At 52.9% G+C, this 23,797-nt stretch overlaps 2 protein-coding genes across 3 annotated transcripts in view; both read right to left on the minus strand.

Moving 5' to 3' along the window:
• Positions 1–20,621, minus strand: part of EPHX1 (epoxide hydrolase 1) — a 30,574-nt gene extending 9,953 nt beyond the window's left edge. The window contains exons 1-2 of one of the 2 annotated variants that reach the window (XM_081114350.1): positions 20,593–20,621; positions 757–944 (exon numbers count right to left, since the gene is read on the minus strand). In XM_081114350.1, the coding sequence (XP_080970476.1) occupies positions 757–939 (183 nt within the window). In that variant the 5' untranslated portion in view covers positions 940–944; positions 20,593–20,621. Of the gene's footprint in view, positions 1–756; positions 945–12,098; positions 12,216–20,592 lie in introns of those variants that run through there. The other variant, XM_081114349.1, reaches the window with a different exon arrangement.
• Positions 13,019–20,758, minus strand: SRP9 (signal recognition particle 9). The gene is made up of 3 exons (XM_081114351.1): positions 20,593–20,758; positions 16,279–16,347; positions 13,019–14,351 (listed from the first exon to the last, which is right to left on the minus strand). Exons 1-3 carry the CDS (start codon positions 20,662–20,664, stop codon positions 14,232–14,234), a joined length of 261 nt encoding a protein of 86 aa, XP_080970477.1. The 5' UTR covers positions 20,665–20,758; the 3' UTR covers positions 13,019–14,231.
• Between the last annotated feature and the right edge of the window lie 3,039 nt (positions 20,759–23,797).

The raw sequence follows: 23,797 nt of genomic DNA on the forward strand, positions 1-23,797 counted from the left end.
TCAGAACTCTCGCGACGTTTTCCTCGGCACATCTGACGCCATTTACCCCTTTTAACCTTTCGGTTAACTTTTCTCTCTGCGCGTTTCTTTCCTCAACGACTGAACGCTGAGCTAGGTGAGGGAAGAATCTGCCTGCCTTCCGAGCACCCAGCATAGCGCCTGCACACAGTAGGTGCTGCCATACCACAGAAGAAAAGCAAAAATGGTGGGGACATCCCAGGCCCCACCCACCCTCGTGGGGCTGCTGCAGCCAGCATCTCCGGGTCAGCCCACCCCGCTGGCCACGTCCTTCCTGCCTCTGGCCCCGTGCGGAGGAGGACGAGGCCTTACAGCTGGGCAGGCCTCGGGCCGAATCCTGCCGGCCATCTCCCTCACCTGGGATGAGCTGCTTTCCCTCTCTGAGCTTCAGTTGCTGCAGCTGAGAACAAAGACCTCACCCGGCAGGAGGACTGCAGGGACTGGACGGGACCATGAGGGGCTGGCACACAGTAGGTGCTTCAGCATTTGGTGGCCCCGTGGCCTGCTCTCCGCCCAGGGCCTGAGGACAGACACCCTGCTCGCTTTCTCCTATGAGCTCCTCCCCGGGTTCCAGATGCACCACAAAGGAGGTGAGACACGAAACTGGGTCCGGCAGGCACCCCCTCTCCCACCTGGGCACCCCGAGGAGCGGCCCTTTCCCCTCCCCAGTCTTGGGCAAATGTGGGGGGGCTTCCTCTCTCCCCTTTGCTCAGCCCTGCCCGGGAAGAGGGGCCTTACGTTGAGCTCCTCGTCCGACGTTTCCACTTTGAAAGGGCGGATGCTCTCATCCTCCGGGGCTGCGGGCCTGGCCCCGGGCCCCCACCACCCATCTCCAAGTGGCAGAGTCTCCTCCTTGTCCCCGGAGAAGAACCAGTAGATGATGAGGCCCAGAGCCGAGGCGAGGAGAATTTCCAGCCACATGGCGCCTGCAGAGGGGGAAGGCCGTCAGCCGCCTGACCCCCCACCCAAGCCCACGCGGGGGGGACCTGCTAGGAGACCCAGCCTAGGTGCCCTCATTCCCCACAGGACCCTGGAGAGGAGGGTGGGGGGGAGAGGGGGCTTGCTGAGACCCCAACATTTGCTCCTGCCAAGAGCTGCCCCTCTAGTCTGAGCATGGGGCCACTGGGGCTGTTCCGGGAACAGGGGTACAGAAATGGGACTTCCTGGCAGGGAACCCCTGGGGTTGGCTCCCCCCGCTTCCTGCACCCAATCCAGGGCCCTGTTTCCGACCGTGAACTCCTAGGTCCCATACTCAGTCCCCGGAGCCCTCCGATTCTCCCCTCTCACCTGCCCATCACAGAGTCCCCAGGCCACTCCGACCCAGCCCCTCCCTGCCCAGCGCCCGCCTCTGAACCATAGCCCGTGGCACCCACATGTTGATCGCCACCCCATCTCTCGGGCCACGGGCGTACATCTGAGAATCCGGCCGAGCATTTTTGCTGGGACCTGTACCCAGCACGCCCACCGCCATCTCCCCCTTTCGGCTGAGAAGCTCTGAAGGGGCTCAAGGCTTCTTTCCCTTCACGCCATGAGTCTCAGCCGCCCCAGAGAGCAGGCCTCCGCCATCCCAGCCAGAGATGGGATGTGGCTGGTGGTGTGTCAGCGTGGGCCCTCCCCACACCCCTCCCCCCGCCCTCCCCACACCCCCCGTCCCCCTGCAGATGGGCCACAGCCTTCATCCTTCAACCCCACGCCAACAGTGCCTGGCCTGTGTGTCAGCTGGGATTAAACAAGGCGAGGGGCAGCTGGGGAGAGTCCCTCCTGTTTCAAGGAATTCAGAAAAGACAACTTGCAACAGCTCCTTCCATTCATTTCTCGAGAGACCCTCTGTCCCTGCCAGGAAATCCTACCTTTTATTTTTATTGACTTCAGAGAGGAAGGGAGAGGGAGGGAGGGAGAAACATCAATGATGAGAGGTAATCATGGATTGGCTGCCTCCTGCACACCCCCTATTGGGGATCAAGCCCGCAACCCAGGCATGTGCCCTTGACCGGAATCAAAGCCGGGACCTTTCGGTCCACAGGCTGACGCTCTATCCACTGAGCCACACCAGCCAGGGCCGGGCAATCCTCCCTTTGAGAAGATGGAGCAGGGCCAGTGCTAGCCCTCCTGAGAGCTGAAGGCTGGGTGGGGCTCCGGCCCTGCGGGGAGCGTGCGGGAGGGGATGGAAGGCAGAGAGCAGAGCTGCCCCCGGCAACAGGAGCAGGTGGACGCGGTTCCCCGGGCAGGCGGCCGGCACCACAACCGTCTGGAGCTTGTCTGTCCTGGTGGCTGCCCTGACCCCAGGGCCCAGCACCATCCCTGGCACAGCCAGGCACTCCGCCCAGATTTGTGCAGCCCGCACTGTGGAGGCGAATCAGACACATTTTGCACAGTGTTGTCAAGGGGGCTGAAATCAGAAGGAACCATCTAGAAGGGTCCACTTCTTCAGCGTCCGAGGTGAGCTTGGCAAGCCACCCTCCTGGCCTGGCGTCAGCACAGAGAGACGGGAGCTCCGCTGCCATTTCCCTCTGGGATTAGTGACCAAAGTTCTCTTTTTGGGCAGGATGAGCCCAGCGCTTGCCCCTGGGAGCCGCCGCCTCGACCTCTGATCACGGCCTCGGGAAGAAGCAGGGATGCTCAGCGGTGGAGTTCGAGGCTGCCGCCAGGAGGTAGGGCTGGCCTCACTTGCCGAGGTCTTTGTACCATTGCACGGTCCTGCCACCTCAGCCGATGTGAAGGGCGTGCAGTGTGGTTCTCTCCCCAAGTCTTCAGGCCGCAAGCTGAACCCCATGCCCAGGGAGAATGTGAGAAGGACACAGGAAATCAGCCCCGCCGGTGTGGCTCAGTGGTTGAGCTTCCACCTATGAACCAGGAGGTCACGGTTCCATTCCCGGTCGGGGCACAGGCCCGGGTTGTGCAGGAGGCAGCTGGTCGATGATTCTCTCTCATCGTTGATATTTCTATCTCCTCTCCCTTCCTCTCTGATCTCTATCAAAATATATTTAAACAAACAAACAAACAAACAAACAAACAAATACAGGAAATCTGGGACGAGGGGTGTAACGATGGCCCACTCCAGCACCGTCCACGCAACGTAACAGATTCAAGGAGATTGTTCTCATGCTAGTGTCTCTTTTTTTTTTAAATAGAATTGATTGGGGTGGCATTGGTTAATAAGATTATGTAGGTTTTAGGTGTACGATGTATAATACACCATCTGTATATTGTATGTTCACCACCCAAGTCAAGCCTCCTTCCATCACCATCTATCCCCCCTATACTCTCTTCTACACCCCCACCCCACCTCCCCAGAAGAAAATGTAAAGCCCCTTCTCTTGCACCCTAATTAATTTAATAAGAATATTGATATTTAGCTCAGGGGTGGTGCCGTAGAGCCACTGATCCCAGACCACAAAGCAGGCATTACCACAGTGTGCGAATTACCTAGTTCTCCCCACCTCTCCCACCCAACCCCAAGGCAGGGAGGAGCTTGCTAGGAAACCCACCCCAGGGTGCTCTCTACTCCCCACAGGGCCCTGGGGGGGTGGGGCTTGCCGAGGCCCCGAGGTTTGCTCCTGCCAGGAGCTGCCCCCCTAAACTGAGCATTGGGCCACGGTGGTGGTGGTGGTGGTGGGGTTGTTTCTTGAAATACTCCTCCGCAGAGGTACAGAAATGGAACTTCCCTCCCCGTCCCTGCACCCCAGTGGAAATCCAATGTCCGTTTTCTCTGCTGATAGCCTTTGCTTTAAAATCTATTTTGTCTGATACAAGTATTACTACCCAGCTTTTTAAAAACGTTCCATCTGTATGAAGTAGCTTTTTCTATCACTTCGCTTTTAGTCTGCGTGTGTCTGTGCTCCTGAGGTGGGTCTCTTGTAGACAGCACATATATGGGTCCTGTGTTCTTACCCGTTCAGTTCCCCTATGTTATTTGATTAGAGCATTTAATCCATTTACATTTGAAGTGATGACTGATAGGCACACATGCATTGCCATTTTATTCTCTTAACTATTTCCTCTTGCTGCTGCTGCTGCTCCGTCGTCTTCTCCTCCTCACTCTTTCTCCTTCTTTCTTCTTCTTTGATTCCAGGCCCTTTAACATTTCTTATAATGCTGGTTCGGCGGTAACAAACTCCTTTAGCTTTTTCTTGTTTGGGAAGCTCTTTATTTCTCCTTTAATTTTAAACGATAGCCTTACTGGGGAGAGCAGTCTTGGCGGAAGGTCCTTGCTTTTCATCGCTTGGAATACTTCCTGCTAATCCTTTCTGGCCTGAAATGTTTCTCTTGAGAAATCAGCTGACCGTCTCGTGGGAACTCCCCTGGAGATAACTGTCTTTCTCTTGCTGCTTTTAAGTTCTTTGTCTTTAACCGCCGTCATTTTCATCATGAGGTGTCTTGGTGTGAGCCTCCGTGATCCTGTCTGTAAAATGGGGATAACAACGCAACCGCACGGGCTGTTTGTGAAGACGGCCTGGTTCAGAGCAGCTGCTCCGCCTACTCCCTTGTTGCTGTGCGGGATCGCTCTGTGCTGGAGGACACCCCAGGGGGACTCTGTCCCTATTAGATTATGCAGCCCACGCCCCGGCGCCCGTCACCGTCTGTGTGTGTTCGTAGGCTGGACGTAGGGCAGTGCATGGCGTGGACGCCTGGGGTCCGCTCTCCTTCCTCACCAAGGACTGACGTGGGCAGTGGACATCCTACCTTGTGACTCTGCGTAAACATATGGAGACACTTCGGTTGGGTCCAGACCTGGGAGTGTGTACATCGTTGCCTACCAGCCTTTTCCCAGACACGTCCCCGGGGAAATGATATTCGCAGCGTCAGGGGGCAGAATCCTGTTTGCTACGCCTCCACGTCCCCAAGGAGAGCTATTCTTATCTCTTCCGTGTGGTCAGCCTCTGCTGGGGTAGAAAATGTTCTAATCACTTCGAGAGGCAGTATCAGCATTTAGGAGGCACGGTGAAAAATTCCGCAGTGACACGATACAAAACGAGTGTGCCTGCTCGGTGACGCCTGCCCAGGACGTTAGAGCTGAACTCCCACAAACACATGTCGTCCGATGAGGTGGCTGTTGTTGTCTTTCGTGCACTTTTCCAGAATCATACTTTGCTGATGGGGTGGGGGGCGGGGGAAGGGAAGCCTTTCTGAACAAAAGCATTTCTTTTTTTCTTCTTGGAATCACAATCCTCTTTCTGAAAAATGATGAGCTTACCTAGTAAGGAAAGTGTCGTTTTTGTTGTAAAGCAGCCTAATTTCTTTTAAACACACAAACTGGAGGACAGTGGTCATCTTATATAATAAAAGGGTAATATGCAAATTGACCAAACGACGGAACGACCGGTCGCTATGACACATTGTGACCACCAGGGGGCAGGCGCTCAACACAGGAGCCAGTGGGCGAGTGCAGCTGCGGTGGCAGGAGCCTCTTCCGCCTCTGAGGCAGCGCTAAGGAGCAGCGAGCATGTGAGCAGACGGGTGGTAAGGAGTCAGGGCTCCTGGACTGTGAGAGGAATGTCTGCCTGCTGGCTTAGGCCCATGGGGAGCGGGCCTAAGCCAGCAGGCGGACATTCCCCGAGGGGTCCCGGATTGCAAGAGGGTGCAGGCTGGGCTGAGGGACACCCCCCTCCCCCAGTGCACAAATTTTTGTGCACTGAGCCTCTAGTTTAGTTATAAGAGGCTAAACTTCAGGGGGAAGCATGATGAGCAATAACTGGCTACTCCGATAAGAAATGAGATCAAATACAGTTTAATCCTCCCAGTTCTGCAGGGAGGTCAAGTTCTGGGCATGCGGTTATGAAACATGGGGAAAAACATTAGGAATGCGTTCAAGTGGAAAATGCTAGTTGAGGAATGTGATGACCATGACCCTCACGGGACCAACGCAATGTAAACCGCTTGAAAGGGACAAGCGATACAAGCGAAGCGATTTATTAGTTTACTTTTGTCTTTCTGGGTCTCACGTTCTGGGAAAATTTTTAAAGATAGGAGGCCAAGTAGAGTAGGTGCTTTGTTCTCTGGCACTGTTCAGAGGCATGTAAGTTTTCACAATTGGAACATAATATTTCTGTTATGCTTGGAGCAAAGATGCAAGGTTGAAAACATACGACTCATGTTAAGATGGACAGAAGTAAAAGCTCAGCGCACTCTTTTCCTGTTATTCGAACTTGGCCTGTGGAGTATCAGGGAGTCATTGTTTTTTAAAATCAATAAGAGAGTTGGACCCGTGCCTTAGCAAAGTGAGTATAAATCTGGTCTTGGGCCAGAAGGTGGTTCAGCAAATACTGCGCATGACTGTGACCCAGGGAATGAGAGACGGCCCTGTACCTACAGCCGTTCACACTCCACTGAGACAAACAGATGAACTAATAATACTTTCTAGTGATCGAGACACCATGTGTACAGTCAGTCAGGTGCCGCATAACGACGTTTTGGTCGCCGACGGACCACATGCAAGACTGTGATCCCGTAAGATGACAGCGGAGCCCTGGCCGGTGTGGCTCAATGGATAGAGCGTCGTCCTGCGGACTGAGGGGTCCCGGGTTCGATTCCGGCCAAGGGCACATGCCTGGGTTGCGGGCTCGATCCCCAGTGGGGAGGCGTGCAGGAGGCAGCCAATCAATGATTCTCTCTCATCATTGATGTTTCTCTCTCCCCTGCTCCTTTCCTCTCTAAAATCAATAAAATATATTTTTTTAAAAAAAGATTACAATGGAGCTGAAAAATCCCTATCACCTAGTGTCCTCACAGCGCCGTCATGACTCACCTGTTGGTGGTGATGCCAGTATAAACAACCCTACTGCTCTGACCGCACTATAAAAATACAGCGCATGGAATTATGGACGGTGCCTAATACGTGATAATGATAAATGACCCTGTTACTAGTTCATGTATATACTATACTTTTCACAATGTATTTTATTTTTATTATTGATGCCAGAGAGGAAGGGAGAGGGAGAGAGGGATAGAAACATCAATGATGAAAGAGAATCAATCAGCTGCCTCCTGCACACCCCACACTGGGGATCAAGCCCGCAACCCCGGCATGTGCCCTGACCGGGAATCAAACCGTGATCTCCTGGTTCATAGGTTGATGCTCAACCCCTGAGCCACGCCGGCCGGGCCCCCCACAGATGTTAAATGCCCCTGAGCTGGGGCCCCCCATAAACTCATTCACACACCTTCCAGCTTTAAGTTGTGTAACGCAAGAGGGGCCAGACTGTCCCCGCCCAGCAGGGTTCACGTGATCATCCCGGGGAGTGTCATGCGAAGTCCTGGTCCAGCTCATGTTCTGCCAATTAAAATAAGAGCTGTCAAGTCTTCCATTGGTTCTCAGTTACCAGGGAACACAGCCCAAGTGGAACACAGTTCACCGCCTACGAGGAAAACACAGGCCCTCCTGTGGCAGTTCAGTACCTGGCAATTCTCTGAGCAGAGGACTCCTGTGTCAGGGATAATAGGAGTGGCCATAAAAGATGCCTATCAGATTCCTTTCCCACCATCCACCGCGCTCTGCCCTCCCTCTGCTCCCCAGGCCGGCTGGTCCTCAACAGGGCTCCTTAATTGTGTGCGACAGGATGGGCCCTGGCTCAGAGCCACCTTCTGGCCTGGGACGTAGTGAAAGGGCCGGTGCTGCAAGCGGAACAGCCCTAGACACCAGGCAGCCTGGCCGGCGTGGCTCAGTGGTTGAGTGGTTGAGACCTAGGAACCAGGAGGTCACCGTTCGATTCCTGGTCAAGGGCACAGGCCTGGGTTTGTGGGCTCCATCCCCAGTAGGGGGTGTGCAGGAGGCAGCTGATCCATGATCCTCTCTCATCATTGATGTTTCTCTCTCTCTCTCTCTCTCTCCCTTCCTCTCTGAAATCAAAAAAATATATTAAATAATTTTTTTAAAAGACCAGGGCCAGGGTTCCTGGGAATGTTCCAGGCTGTCAGTATCGTGGGGGGTTAGTGAGCTTGCCGCCGTGTCTAGGTTGCACAAAGGAATAAGTGACAAAAGGCTTGGCGTACTCCTGGCATTCAAAGGTCCTGGGGCAGCTCTGAAATGCTGATGTGCCATCCGGGCGGAGCAGCACCGTGGCCTGGGGGACAGCCCTGCTCTATGCGAAGGGGGCCCCGAACCAGGCCAGGGCGGCTGCCTCCCCCACCTGGTGGCTGGGCCCGCCTCTCCTGCCTCCTCACCGGGACACTGGCCACAGGCAGCACCACCAGAAAGCGGGCATGTATCTCCACATCCTCAGAGCTGGCAAGAGAGTCAGGCTCCTGAGCTGCCCTTGTAAACAGGGCCTTGGCGCTGGAGCCAAACTATTTCTCTCCGTTTCCCGAAGGTCCAAGTGCCTCCAGTTCTCATCCGAAGAGGAACACGCCAGAGAGTCGCCACTCAAGGTGGCAAAGGTCACACAGGCCACAGGACGGGGAGAGGCAAGTCCCAGGCTGAGCTGCTGGGGCCACCCGAGGTGGCGGCCTTGGGGGAGGGTGGAGAGCCCACGCCCTGGTCTCCGGAGGAGCCTGCGTGGCTCTCAGACTCCACACGGGGACACGCAGCCCTCCTGCTCCTGGGCCCTGGCTCCCCGCCGCTCTCCCTGGCTCCCAGCCGCTCTCCCTGGCTCCCAGCTGGGCCACAGCCAGCCACGTGGGCCCGTGGCAGGGACACGCGTGTGTGTCTGGGCCCCACAGCTCCGTGAGGAAGCCCAGAGAAGCCCTGGGCTGTGACCCAGGGCTGGGGACAGTAAATACATCATCTGTACTACAGTGACCCTGAGAAGCAAAGGGTATTTTTTTCTGGTTTAAAGAGATTTAAAAATTTAGCACAGAGAAGCTACGTCATTCGCTTGAGTCAACCCCCCCAAGTAGGCGCCAAGAAGACATCAGAATGCAGTCAGTCTGCGTATTCATCTTCCCAAGAGCTAAAGGCAGCACGCACTTCTGTTCCTGACCGGGGACAAGGCCTGGGGCCCTCTGTGGGTTCGCCAGAGAAGCTTCTGGAAAGTTTCTGAATTCCCCAAAGAGAAGAACATTTCCCCCCTCTCGTGCAAGCACGTCCCCTCAGGCCTGGGGCAGCCTAACAGGAGGCTTTGCTGCGCCTGGGTGCCCACCCGCCAGGCAACAAAAGCCGAAGATGGAGAGTCGGGATCAGTGGGCACGAAGGCTACACCCCAGGCCCCAGCCGTCCGTCCAGAGGGGGCTGGAGGCCGGCCTTGGCAGGGAACCTTCTCTCTGCCCAGGGCCATTTGGGTGTTTACAACATCATTCCAGGGCCATACAAAAGGATCAACTTGAACATGAGCCTGCTGCATGTGGTGAAACATTTAACGAACTCACCCCGGACGCCCTGGCAGGGCCAGACCTAAGGGTTTCTCGGGCCTTCAATGGCCCCTGCTTTGGGAGAGTGAAAACAGCCCTATCAGGGAGAGAAAGGATGAACTCTGACCCCCGCGGGAAAGTCAATAGACCTGGATGGGAGACAAGGCTGCTTCCCTTTGAACTTGGTTGGCACAACTGTGTGTTGAGTTCCACAGTTCACCCTTGGACAGTGTGGGGGGTTGGGGCACTGACACCCCACGCAGTCGAAAATCCACATATAACTTTGGACTCCCCCAAACCTTAATTACTAACGACCTACTGTTGACCGGAAGCCTTGCTGATCACATAAACCAGTGGTTTTCAACCTTCCTAATGCTGCGACCCTTTCATGCAGTTCCTCATGTTGTGGTGACCCCCAACCATAAAATTATTTTCGTGGCTACATAACTGTAATGTTGCTACTGTTATGAATCGTCATGTAAATATCTGAAATGCAGGATGTATTCTCATTGTTCGCGACCCACAGGTTGAGAACCGTAATTAACATTAAACAGTCAATTAACACATATTCTGTGTTCTATGCATTACATACTGTATCGCCACACTAACGTGAACTAAGGGCAAGAACAGGTGATTAAGAATATAAAGAGTTTCACTTGCAAGTTTTTTCAAATTGTCGCGAATCTCCAAAACATCTTCCAAAATAAAAGATTCGTCTGAGAATCTTTTCAAATTGTTGCACAGCTCCAAAAAAAAAAAATTTAAAATCTTCCGATAATATTTATTGAAAACAATCCACGTGTTAAGTGGACCCGCCCAGGTCAAGCCCGTGCGGTCCAAGGGTCACGGTACAACCCCGGGTCGGCTGGCACCCTTCTCTCCTGGTGAGAGGGAGCTGTTCCCAGCGCTCACCGCCCCTCCCTCCTCAGGGGTGGGTGTCCCTGGCAAAGCTATGGCTCCCTTGGGGGGCGGGGGGGGGGAATGCTGGGGTGCCTGCTCCCTGCTGCAGCCTCCCCACCTTACCCCACAGCCTCTGCTCCTCAAGTGCCGGCCTAGACCAAGAGCGCCCATAGGTGGCCCACCCACAGGCGGCCCCAGCAGGCCAGCGGGGCCGGGCAGGGACTCTTCGGCCTCAGCCTGGGCCCCTTGCTATCTGAGGTTTGCCCCCCGCCCCCGGGGCCAGACTTTGACTCCATTGAAGCCGCCCTCAGGGGACCTGGCATACTCGGCAGGGCCCAACCCAGGCCCCATCGAAACTGCCCACTGCCCACCCACATGACTCCTTTCCCGCAGATCCCGCTGGACTTCTTAACCGCGGAGCCATCCCCCAGGAGCCTTGCGGAGTGGTGCCCAGCCTCGCCGTTGTACGGATGGGAGGGTGGCGTGAGTGGCAGCGCTAGGGCATGAGCCGGGGCTGCCTTCTATGCCAGTTCTCTTTCTACATCATCGCATGAGCGCTCAAAGGGATGCATCAGTGAGGGCGGAACCCAGGCCCTATCGGGGGTGGGTTTGGAGCGTGAGCTGAGGCTCTGCAGGTCGCCACGGGGCTGCTCTCTGTGCCACGCCAGCCCCGAGTGGGTAGGCTGGGGCTGTTTCTTCATCAGCGGCGAGCAGCCCGCATTCCGCCCTCCCATGTTTTGGACGCTCAGCTACGTTCCATGTCTTTGAGGACATGGAGTCTGGGAGCTCCTGCCTTCACATGCCTGGGCCTGGCCCGGGCGGCTGGGCAGGGAAGAGTCAAGGTGTCCCTGGGCTCGGATGCGGAGGGGAAGGGCCTGGGCATCGGTGGGTGCTGGTGCTGGGCGTAGACACCCCACACGAACCAGGACGCCACGGGAGGTGGGGGAGGCGCTGCACTTCCTCCAGCGGCCGGAGGCTCTTTCTCTAAAAGTCTCTCTGCCGCCCAGGCTGGTGTGGCTCAGTGGATAGAGCATCGGCCTGCGGACTGAGGGTCCCGGGTTCGATTCTAGTCAAGGGCACATGCCCAGGTTGTGGGCTCGATCCCCAGTAGGGGGCCTGCAGGAGGCAGCTGATCAATGATTCTTTCTCATGGTTGTTTCTATCTATCTCTCCCTCTCCGAAATCAGTAAAAAAAAAAAAAGGGAGTCAAAATTAGGATGACAGCCTTGCTAGCCCCCCACCTCCCACCCCCAAGGCTGCAGAAGGGGCCCCGCGTGAGAGGCCAGGAGCCCAGTTGCACAGCCTCTGGGTCAGTGCGCGCTGCCAGGGCGGGACGTGGAGTCGTGCCCCCCCCCCCCCCACCATCACATTCCTGGGCTTCGGCTCCATGAACTCTCACAACCCCAAGGCCAAGTTCCTGGCTGCGCGCAGGGCAGGGGCGGGCTGAGCGGGCTAGAGAACAAGGGGGTGGGGGTGGGGGGCGGGCCGAGACGGCAGGAAAGCGCATCGCGACTGCAGGACGGGAAGCCGGCAGCAGACCTCCGGGGACACGCGCGTGCATGTCCCTGCGGGGCCCAGAGGCACCGTGGAGTCACCATCTCCCGCACAACCGGGCAGTGCCCAGCGCACGGGGGCCGCGCCGTCGCTGCCCGGACTGTGGCCTCCTCCCGCCTGCGCCCCCGGGCGGCGGGGTGGGAGGGGAGGCGGCGCACAACGTCCCCGAGGTCTGTCTGCAAGTTGTACCGGGGCCCGGCCAGACGGTGCGGCCCCACAGCGTCCCCAGCCCGCGGCCCCTCCCCGTGCACGCCTTCCCACCACCCCCCCGACCCCCCCACCCCCGCGCGATCGCGCCGCTGGGCCCCGAGCTGCGCACCACGCGCCCCGCCCCGGGCGCTTACGGTCGGTCGGTCGGTCGTTGGCTCCCAGGCTCCGGCGGAGACCCGCACCCGCACCCGGTCCCTCCAGCTCCCGGTTCCCCCGACTCCCGCGCGGCTGATCTCGGGAGCACAGGCACTGACCCCGCCCAGGCCCCCCCTTATCCCCCCTCAGGGGCGTTCCCGGCTGGGACGTCCTGGTCCGGCCCCGCCCCCCTCGGCGACCTGGGGGACTGCCCAGCTTCGCCGCCCCCTCCCGGCAGGGCTCCGGGGACTCTCCCCGCAGTTTGGTGCAGTGACTTCCATTCCAAACTTCAGTGCTGGGCACGGGCGCATCACCACACTCTGCATTTGCGGAAAACCGACTGAACTGTACACTCTATGGGGGGAATTTAGAGTGAGTTATAGCTCAGTGAAGCCGCTGTTATGTAAAATAACTGCGGTGAGACTGTAGCCTCACCCCTTAGGGTGTGAAACCCAAGACACTGAGAGATTTCGAAGTACCATCTGCACATACGCAACCTACAGTCCATAGAATAAGTAAGATGCAGAGTCCGACTCAGCAGGGCAACATGTGGGCACAGCTCTCGCGCTTTGGTCAGAAGCCGTTGGTACGGAGAGGACGTATGTGTGCTCCCTGGGATACATTATTTTTAAAAACCAGAACAAAGGCTGTTCCTCTCTCCAAGCTTCTGGCCAGTTTCCAGGTACATTGGGCGGAGGATAAATAACCTGCTAGCCCCGCCCTTCCTGGTTGCCTTCGTAGTGCTAACAAGTGGAAGATGTAAATGAGAAAGAAAAAGGCCCAAAAAACTCCTGATCCCATTAATTATGGGGGGAAAAAACCGCCACAAACTCAAAAAACCCTACACTCTTAGATCACTTTCCTTGATCCAGAAAAGAGCCGTGCCATGGAAACAGGACCGCTCAGAGAAATGCAAAGTACCAAGAAACAAAACAAACAGCGTTTACTCACAGAATCATTATGCTCAATGTGGACTAAATGAATACAGTATATGCCAGTCAAGAAACGAGTAATTCTTGTGAAGTTAAAAACTTCGAGAGAAACAATATATATTCACATATTTTATTTACTGACCTCTTTGAAACATGTCAAAATTCATATGGCTAATAGAACTTTCCATGTTAAAAGGCTGCTCAACACAACAAATTCCTAACAAAAAATATTTTAATGTAGGAATCAACATATGAACATTACATTACTTGGTAAAATTCAGGTTACAGATATAAGATAAATATCAAATAATATTCTTCTGGCTTAATGGAAACCTAACAGTTGTGATGGTCGTGTTTAACCCCTTGGTTCGGTAATGAGAGGAATGGGCAGGGGTATCGAAGAGGTACGAGGTACGCAAAGATTTAACATGACAACAGTTATGTTAAATAACATAACACTTCGCATAATCCTTAGCCCTTCTGGGCAAGTCCCCATGGGAAATCTGTGACAAATGCCCTGTAATGTGGTGGCTTCCGTCCATCAGTGACCATTCTGTTCATGTGTTTTAAGCACTGAGAACTAGATTCAAAGTTTGCTCAACAAGCTTATTAATACTAATAATCCCTTATATGAAAAAATAGTTTAAATTTGCAAAGTTCAAGATAAAGCATACTTGTTTTCATAATTACTTTTAGATACAATTGAGACTCACCATACTGTACATAATCAGTATGTGCAGTTAATTCTAGTTACCGTATTTTATATTTGTTGGTCGCCAACTGCACAAATGTTATGCCCCAAAAGAAATGATCAACCCAGCAAAATGGTTACATTTAATTTTTTTTAAAGACAAATAAACTACACTTAAGGAAGAATAGGCTTTTCCTGATATCTCATTTTCAAATTATTGCTACAAACTTACTGAAAGAAATAATTACATATTTTTCCCCAGCATCAAATAATCTGCAGAAAGTTTCCAAGATAGACACATTTCTTGTTCCATTTCCAAAAATAAATAAAGGCTTTCTAACTGAAAACATTTGCATTCTTCGCTCTCTAGAGTAAACATAAGAAGTACAAAACAATGGTCTCTTGGCTTCTGAATAGTTACAGTAATAATTTTCTGTCCCAACACTGCCTCAAATTCAAAAGAGAGTTACTTCCTAAGAGCATGGCAAGCAGTCTTCATCTCAAACCAGTCAGTCCGTTTCCATGGCAACACTGCGGGATTCCTTGGCTACCATAAGTCGCATCAGTTGACTGTGGAATTTCTCAATCTTCTTTACATCTTGAGCTTGGTCTGTTCTGTACACCAGACACTGTCAGAAATTTTAAAAGTACGCGTTAAGTATGCAAAAGCAGATGAGCAACCATGTGCCAGATGTGTGACTGGGTAAAAGTGTGAGTCTTTGCTAACGCTGTGCTGCTCTCTTCTCTCTGGAGGTCATACTAAGAAAATCACATCCACGTTTCCAAGCCTCCACCAATCACTTAAGTTTGTCACTGCTGTGGATAAAACACTGCACGAACTCTCTCAGAAGCTTCTCGGAAACGACCAGTTAAACAACATATTAAATACTGCTGTGGTCTGACGAGAAGAACTCTTGAGCTTTAAATTAACACAGGAAAGACAAGAGCTTAGGCGGTGAGGGTGGAGTGTACCTTGAGTGATGAGGAGCCACTAAAGGTTTTAAGGCGGTTATAACAGTCAAACTCACATTTCTGAAACCACTCCAGCAGCAGTCTAGGACGACTGAAGGGGGAGCTGTTAGCAGGGGAGTCAGGAGACTATTCTAAGAGTCCAGGCAAGTGATGATGACAAGATCCTGACCTTAGAGAGTAACAGTGAAGATGGAGAGTTCACGACAGGAAATAAATGAGGGAGCTTGAACCCCCAACCCCCAAATGCCTAGACAAGTGTACAGAATGTACCAGGTTCAAGGTTCAAGGTTAGGAAACAGTGGACTTGAGAATGACGGACAGGAAGGAACCACATGATCCACAAGCATGAAGTGGAACTGAAACCAGGACACAGGAGGAGCCCGTGGGAGAAGTAAGTGGCGAAGTGTTCCGTTCCGGACAGGCTGGCTGTGAGGAGCGCTGAGGTGAGGACGCTCAGCTCAGAACCAGTCAGGAGTCAGAAAACCATGCGAGTTAAATGTACAAAATTGAAGAGAGACAGCTGCAGGCAGTACTGCATTTAATCACTGAACAGATTACTCCACAAGCGGTTTCAAAAGACAACCAAGGACAGAGTCCTGGAGAAATCAGCATGCTGGGGGCACATCAGCGAAGCCATGAGCAAAGAATGAAACAGAAGCAGAGAACAAGAAAAAAAATTTTTTAAAAGAAAAAGAAGCCAAAACCAGTTTGGCTCAGTGGATAGAGCGTCGGCCTGCGGACTGAAGGGTCCCAGGTTCGATTCCGGTCAGGGGCATGTACCTGGGTTGCAGGCACATTCCCAGTGGGAGATGTGCAGGAGGCAGCTGATCGATGTTCCTCTCTCATCGATGTTTCTAACTATCTCTCTCCTTTCCTCTCTGTAAAAAAATCAATAAAATATATTAAAAAAAAAAAAAAGAAAACAAGATAAAATGGAGCCACAGACACCAAAATAATGATTTCCACGAGAGTGGCTTTCTGTATCAAAAGTAGCCAGGAGGTCAAGTAAAGTAGGAAGCGAGGAGACTTCTGGGCTTGAGAATTACGGAAGGTGCCCTGGGCTGAACCAAGAGCAGCTGCAGTGGTGGGAGCAGCTGCAGGGGAGGGAGCAGCTGCAGGGGAGGGAGCAGCTGCAGGGGAGGGAGCACCGCATGCAGAAAGCATGTGGCAGAGGCTCGGAGTGAAGGGGATGGAGGAAGTGGCAAGAGTGAGCAGACAGGGAAGGAGAAAGATGTAACTATAAAACCTGTATCTTGTGTTCAAATACCATCACTTACTTCTCATGTGCCCCTAAGAGAACCTTTGTCCCCTTATACCCAGCTCTGGCCTCTATATTCCTCTTGATTAAGGTCCAGATAGAGCAATTATTAAACTCCACCCGGCATGCTATCTTAATGAAGTTGAATTAATTCCTCAAGAGCCTATGAAAGTAGCTTCTAATCTAGAATGTGGTTCTTGACTTAGGAATGAAATGCAAAATAAGAGTCCTAATGGGCAATCTGCATAAATCCTATGTAATTTTAAACAAATTATTAACTCCAACAAATCTGAAAGTGTGCAACCAATAAAAAAATGTATACTTACAACTAAATCATCTGTTACTTTAATACACAAACTCCCATCAGAATGCCTATATTTGAGAACCACACGTGCCTGAAAAAAAAAAATACGTATTTAGAAACAATGAAATCAGAAGATCTTTCTCATAAATAGTTTAGTCTTCAGGTTGGCTAAAACGATCCTTTAGAATAGTCACCTTTACTGTAAACTTATTGAAATGAGGCAGACACACAGCATTCTAGTTCATTCCTGTTGCTACAATTTATTTTGTAAAGAGATTTAAGGTGGTTTGGCATTTCCAGCAATGAAAACATTTACTGAAGGGCATCCAAGCATGCCAGCTCCCAAGAGCCACGGTGGCATAAGGACTGTACGAGCCGCAGGCAATAGGCTCTGCCTTTTCTCGCTAATAGCAGGACATAAATCAGCCCCGTAAAGGGGACACAACTGTCCCCTCTCCTTCCACAGGATTCTTATCTGCACAACAAACCAATCAGCCATTATTTACATTTTCCCATCACCTCCCCATTAAGTCACACCCCCCCCCAGGAACCCCAAAACCCCTTTCCTTTTTCTAGCCTCCGTTCTGCACTCCGTCAGCCTCTGTTAAGCTGGCCTATAGGCTCCTATTTCTGCCTCCTCCTGTTTCTTCATGAACTCCAGTTCATGGGTAGTATTTCCCTTTGTTAATCTGTCTTTTGTCAGGTTAGTTTGCGGGGCCCCAACGTTAAACCTAAGGGGAACACTAAACCAACCGTCAGCCACAGAGGAATGATGGGAAAAGAAGGGGGTGTGGGTGTGGGTGGGGACACACACGGCAGAAATGGCTAGTTCAGTCCAAATCTTCCTCTGGAAGCCAGTTCGCACTCTCCCTTCCCATGGCTCAGGTGAGGCTAACGTATTCAGCAAAATCATGTGTTTATAGCGATGCCGCATGACGCATTGTCACCAAAAAGCAGAATTCTGCCTTGAAAAGAAGCCCTCCATCAACAATTTTCCCAAATCTGGAATTAAACTCCTATATCAAGAGCCCTGCTACACAAAAAATCTAACACAGTTTTAGATTGTTTTTTGTTGTTCAGTATTACATAATTAGTAGCCATGAACATGGTTTAGAGATTAGCATATTTCAGTAAAAGAAGACATTTCCCAAGAGAGTTTATAATTTCCATGAACATTATTTTATCTCTTTAAATGAATTCACAATAACGTATTAGTTTTTTGCTAACCAATATGAATAATTCGTAGCTAGTTGTTTGAAAAAGTGCGAAGTATCTATAAGCTAAAACAGTGCAGTACCAGAAGCCTCAAGACAATTCTGCCAACTGCATCCTAAGGCTCCTCGAGCTGTAACCTGCAGACCTTCCCATTATGCTCTCTGCTCTCCTGGGACTGGAACAGTCACCCCATCCCTGGAGGTCTGTCTTGGCGAGGGAGGAAAGGGAGTCACCAAGCACTTAGGCAGATATAAATAATAATTAGGTTAATTGTCTTAGATTACCTGACTCTATTTATTGAACTGTTAGATTCAGTCTTACATATTTAACAAATGTCAATTCTCCAGAAACACAATGAAACTTTAAAATGCGAAGTATGACAACTATGTGAAGTTTCAAGTCTTAGTTAAAAGAACGCTCGCTGCCTCATTAGGAGAAATGAGAGTTAAAGGGTCAGAGTGTTCCTGTAAGCGGTTCATGTTGTAACATGGGGCATCTTCAGTTACCAACTCAGATGCCACGAGGACAGAAAGAGAAATCAGGGTGCTTACTCTCCCAGCAACTTTGATTCTACCAACCAGAACCAACAAAGCACAAAAGAGCATGAGCAAGTCCCAGAGAAAAGCCTGCAGGTAAAATGCTGAGAAAGTGCTCGACTAGACTGGGGGAGGGGACGCGCTTTGGAAAGGGAGGTTTTCCTCTTAGGGAAGAAGGTGGCTAAAGGCTAAGGACACAGGCTGAGTGAGCCAGTGCTCGCTGAGCTCCTGAGCCAGAGCTGAGGGCGGCGGAGAGGGGGGCGACCAAGCCAGGGAGCCTGCAGAGGGTCAGGCCGCAGCTGGAAGGCTGGACCTGATCCAGCCATCAGGAAGAGCTGGTTTTCCAGCAGAAAACGGGAGGGCTGGGTGTCTGTGTTGTGTGGACAGTTGTGGGGTTAAGCGTGAAGCAGGCTCAGCCGACCACAGGCCCACCCCCAGTCAGAGCGACGTCAGAGAGGAGGGGAGGGACGTGCACCAGCTGCAGGTTCACTGCGGTGGGGAGAGAACATACTCAGAGAGTTCTGACAAAACTTTTTAAAAAAATTTTTTTATTGATTTCAGAGAGGAGGGGAGAGGGAGAGAGATAGAAACCTCGATGAGAGAGAATCATGGATCGGCTGCCTCCTGCTCGCCCCCATGGGGAATCGAGCCCACAACCCGGGCATGTGCCCTTGACCGGAATCGAACCCGGGACCCTTCAGTCCGCAGGCCGACGCTCTATCCACTGAGCAACACCAGTGAGGGCTGGACAGAGCTTATTTACGTCTTTAGTCCTGGCGGGTAGAGATACGGAGTTGGGGTTTAGAGTTCTGGGTTCAAACTGTCGCGTCCTCTTGGACTACGAATGCCATTTAAATGATCTAAGGTGGTTTCTTCATCTTCCTAAAGGGGTGACCTGCTCACATAAATTATACATGTAAACATATGCAAAAAGCCTACCACATAAAAGGCACTCAATAAAACTGAAACCTCCCCCATCCCCTCACCTCCCTGTAAAAAAAAAAAAATTAATAAAAAAACAGTCGAAGGCTATCATGAAAACGCAGACTTGTTCAGGCCACTGGCATTTTCTGAGCTGCTACATCCTCTCCCCTGCTTATTCTAGACACACTTCCATCACAGCAGGGCTCCATCGCATTTAGACAGGATGACATCACATTTAGATGGGATGACATAGCATTTAGATGGGATGACATCGCATTGAGATGGGATGACATCGCATTGAGATGGGATGACATCGCATTTAGATGGGATGACATCGCATTTAGATGGGATGACATCGCATTTAGATGGGATGACATCACATTTAGACAGGATGACATCACATTTAGACAGGATGACATCACATTTAGATAGGATGGGAGCTTGTCTGCTCTTCACTCTGTTAAAATATTCTTAGTTTAGACAGCGGCCCGGGACCCCTGGACAAACGTCCCTTCTCGTTTTCGCGGTACATGGCTTGAAGGAAGGAACAGACCAGAGAAGTCATCCAAACAGAGAAGCCAGGAACCGTGTCACCCACAAAGTCCTCATTTAAATGAGCAAATGAATCAGAAAGACACCTCACCCCATCGCTCACTGTCACCTTATGGAAAAGAACGGAGCAAAACATTCTACAGCTTCTGGTTCCCTCCCAAGGTCTGGAGAGCTGGCAGGGCTTTTCGTTAACAAGCAGGGCTTCCAAGTGGGTTTTAGACGTGACCGCAAGACAAACCTTACCTTTTTATTTACTTATGTATTAAAAAATATTTTTATTGATTTCAGACAGGAAGGGAGAAATAGAAACATCCATGATGAGAATCATGGATCGTCTGCCTCCTGCTCGCCCCCTACTGGGGGATCGAGCCCTTAACCCGGCAGGTGCCCTGACCACGAATCGAACCCGGGACCCTTCAGTTCGCAGGCCGACGCTCTACCCACTGAGCCAAACCGGCCGGGGCGAACCTTAGCTTTTAAAAGAATGACCTAACTCCTGTAGGGGGAGGAGGGGCGGAGCTGAATGAAGCCACAGGCCCCCCTAAAACTGTCTGCAAACCTTGCCGTTCAAGTGCATCGTGCTGAGGAACGGGTGCCAGCACCCCACACCCTCCATCTGATGAAGCAGCACTAGTCTCAGGGGCGTCGATGCCTCCAAACTGGGGGGGTTTTCAAGCACGTTTCGGCGGTGTCAGAAAAAAAATAAAATGAAATAACCCTTTTATTGGACCCGAGGCACCCTAACGCCCTGGCGCAGGGGGAAATGGGCAGCAGATCCAGGGACAGGAAGTGAAGCCGCGGGGGAGGAGCCCGGCCCTTAGAGACACGTAAACCCACAAAGGTCCTCGGGGGTTCGGGGCGGAGAAAGGCCGGCGGCGGAGCGGCTTAGGGCCCCGGGAGGACCCCGATTCTTGCCCATTTCGAGGCCTGATCGGCCGTTCACCGGAGAGGAGGCAGGAGGAACGGTGGGACGTGGAGGGATCCGTCTCTCTCCACCCCGGCCCCCCTCCCCGGTGCGGAGCCGCCTCCGGGGCCGGGCGGGCGGCCGGGGAGACCCCCGACCTGGGGCTGGGGCTGCGGCCAGAGGCACCGGCCCGCGGGCCACTTACCCTCATGGGGTCGGCGAGGTAGAGCTTCTCGGCCGCGCGACTGAACTCCTCCCAGGTCTGGAACTGCGGCATCGTGGGCCCGCGGCAGAACCGGACGGGGAGGCAAGGCCGGGACCGGAGCGGCGCGACCCGGCCCACCTACCTTCCTACCTCCCGGCGCCGCCACCACCCGACACCCGGGCCCAGCCGACTAAGATGGTTGCGACCTCGCACCAACGCCTCGTTTCATTGGACAGCCCCTGACCAATGAGAAGTAGGGTTGTTGCAAAGGGGCGGGGCCCCAAGCGTGTGTTTTTTTGGGGAGGGCAGAGCAGTCGAGAGCAGGGAGGCAGCTGGCCGCTCCCACAGCGCCCCCTGCAGGACTGGAGGAGCATCCGTCCCGCCGCCCTGTGCGCAATGGTAAAAGGCCGGGTTCCTTCAACAGCACCACAGTCCAGTAAGGAGCGGGGAGACATAAACACAAGAGTGCAACCGGAAGCTCTTTATTTTTATTATTATTATTATTTTAAATATTTTTATTGATTTCAGAAAGGAAAGGAGAGGGAGAGAGAGATAGAAACATCAATGATGAGAGAGAATCACTGATTGGCTGCCTCCTGAACGCCCCCCACTGGGGATCGAGCCTGCAACCCAGGCATGTGCCCTTGACAGGAATGGAACCTGGGACCCTTCAGTCCGCAGGTGGACGCTCTATCCACTGAGCCAAACCAGCTAGGGCAAGCTCTTTATTTTTTAATTGGATTTATTGGGGCGACATTGGTTAATAATACAAGTATACAGGTTTTAAATCTACCACTCCATCATCCATCATCCGTGCATTGCATCGTGTGTTCATCACACACCTCCGAAAACTTGATATCCCTTATGTCAGGGTCAGTGGAGCAAGAGAGAAGAATGATCACCTGTGGGTCAGGGGGATCCAGGCCCATGTTAGATCTGCTGTGCATTTCATGTGACGGTGTTTAGGGAAGGGGGGTGAGGTGTGGGGGAAGGGGATAAAGGGGGGAAGAAGAGCCAGGAAAGAAGCCAAATCAATGCTTAGGCCAGGATAAGAAATTAGAGCTTTGTCCTCCAGGCAATGGGGTAGCCTAGAAGGGTGTCATTCTCTAATGACATTTATTGAGGCATAGTTTACATGCAATAGGACTTTTTGGTTTTAAATGCCCAGTTTGATGCATTTTTGACAAATGTACCCACCGAGTATATACACCGTATGCCCACTACCGCAATCCAAACACAGACTATTTCTTCACCTCCCAGATGTTCCCTAATGTCAAACTCAAAGGCTAACGCGGGCCGCGAGTTTGACATGCTTGCTCTACAGTCCTTGCTGGGTTCCCACATCCACCTCCAGGCCGTGTGACTCCTGGGTTTCTGCCTAGTGCAGAATTCCTCCCAGAGCTTCCGATTCATGTATCCACATGCCTGCCTGGCCCCGGGCTCACCCCGGGGTTCAATTTTGGGGAGCTGGAACAATTCCTCAGCAAACTGAAGCAACGTATACGCAATGCGCTTGCTGCCTCCACTTTGACTTCTTTCACTATTGCCATTGGCAACGTCTTAGCCACTCATCACCTCGATCCGCCTGCCCGGAGTTCAGGAACTCTGTGTTGCAGGCCTTTCGCGGGCCAGTCATTGTGCGGGGCAAAGCACTTACAAGCTAAGGAGGTCGGGGCAGAGGAAATCAGGCCGACTCTCCAGTCCCTGTCATTGAAGATGGAGGAGGGAGGGAGGGCAGGTCGCAGCCACAGGGCTGGGCAGTGCCCGCGTTCCTTTTTCCTCGCCTCTATCTTTTCCCAGAGGAGGAAGGTTCTGTTGTTGTTGAGACAGAAATGACGGGTTGTTTTTGAATTCTTCTTCCTGGAGCTTTGCGCCCCTTTGTGCGGCTCTCGGCTGCCTTCCCCGAACTGTCAGAGCCAGAGCTGTTCTAGACTCGGAACAAGGGTGGGCGCTTATGTGGATTCTGATATTCATCGTCACCATCGTGCCAGGAGCGCCTGCCTGCACCCACGAGGCTAGGAGTCCAAGAAGCCCTGTGCCCCGTGCCTTCCCAGGTTTCATGGACTCAATGCTGGCAGCCAGGGGGCAGGGGGGGCAGACCTGGTAAGGGGAGCCAGCCCAGAAACCGGTTTGCCCAGCAGTCGCGTCCAGATGGGGAGGGAAGCGTTCCGACCAGGAGCGGGTCTGGGGCCGCTTTGGCCCAGCGTCCAGCGGAGGGCAGTGGTGCGCAGACAGTCGCGTGGAGACACCCGGTCTCCCCGAAGGAAATCGTCCCCAGGGGGCCCGCACCCCTCGCTTAGCTGGTGGGTGGTGGTGGGTTTGGTTGCCTTTTGCTCAATCCCTTCCTTTGGGGACAGAGCCTGGGCTCTTGTTTGATCGGCGGGAACTTCCCAGCCGGTTGAATTCATGGCGTACTTATTTTAAAAAATATGTATTTTATTAATTTTTTACAGAGAGGAAGGGAGAGGGATAGAGAGTTAGAAACATCGATGAGAGAGAAACATTGACCAGCTGCCTCCTGCACACCCCCTACTGGGGATGTGCCCGCAACCAAGGTACATGCCCTTGACTGGAATCGAACCTAGGACCCTTCAGTCTGCAGGCTGACGCTCTATCCACTGAGCCACACCAGTCAAGACATGGCGTACTTACTGAGCACCTCCTCTGTGTCAGTCACCTCACCAGGGGGGCTACAGTGCAAGCAGAGGCTCATGTGCTCCTGAGAGTCGGGGGGTGGAGGGGGGTAGCCGTGAGGCAAGTTTGCAAACAAGCCAGAGGCAGAGATGGGCATTGATGGAGCACCCCCATGTGGCTCCCCCAGATCCTGTGATGTGGGCCCTGGAGTTGCAGAGGGGACAGCAAGGACAAGGACGACCTGGAGGCTGGGGGTGGGGCGGGACAGGGAGGGAGGGGCGACAGCGGAGAGAGAAGTCACCCTAAGAAGCCAAGCGCCTTCCCAGAGCCCCCTGCAGCGATCAGAGATCACAGGCTGCGCTAGCACCCTCATGCCACCCGCCCCCTAATAGCCATCCCCCCAGGTGCGACTCAGAGGGTCTCTCTCTGCCCCAGGTACACCCCGCCCCAGGAGGCTGGCATTGCCATGCTCGGGGCAGGTGAGGAGCCCTGCCAGGTGGGACAGGTTGAAGCAGAACGAACACACCTCAAAAAACAACAGGCAAAGATGCCTCGTCTTTTCCAAGGGTGT

Source organism: Myotis nattereri (genome assembly GCF_964212035.1).
Source record: "Myotis nattereri genome assembly, chromosome: 20".
Lineage (NCBI taxonomy): Eukaryota > Metazoa > Chordata > Mammalia > Chiroptera > Vespertilionidae > Myotis > Myotis nattereri.

What these genes read in the sequence shown, in the direction of transcription:
- SRP9 (XM_081114351.1), bottom strand. Translation starts at nt 20,664, where the DNA reads ATGCCGCAGTTCCAGACCTGGGAGGAGTTCAGTCGCGCGGCCGAGAAG. An exon ending in ACCTCGCCGACCCCATGAGG is followed by an intron (nt 16,348 to 20,592) that starts GTAAGTGGCCCG and finishes TTTTTTTTTCAG; the next exon opens with GCACGTGTGGTTCTCAAATA. An exon ending in AAGTAACAGATGATTTAGTT is followed by an intron (nt 14,352 to 16,278) that starts GTAAGTATACAT and finishes AATTTCTGACAG; the next exon opens with TGTCTGGTGTACAGAACAGA.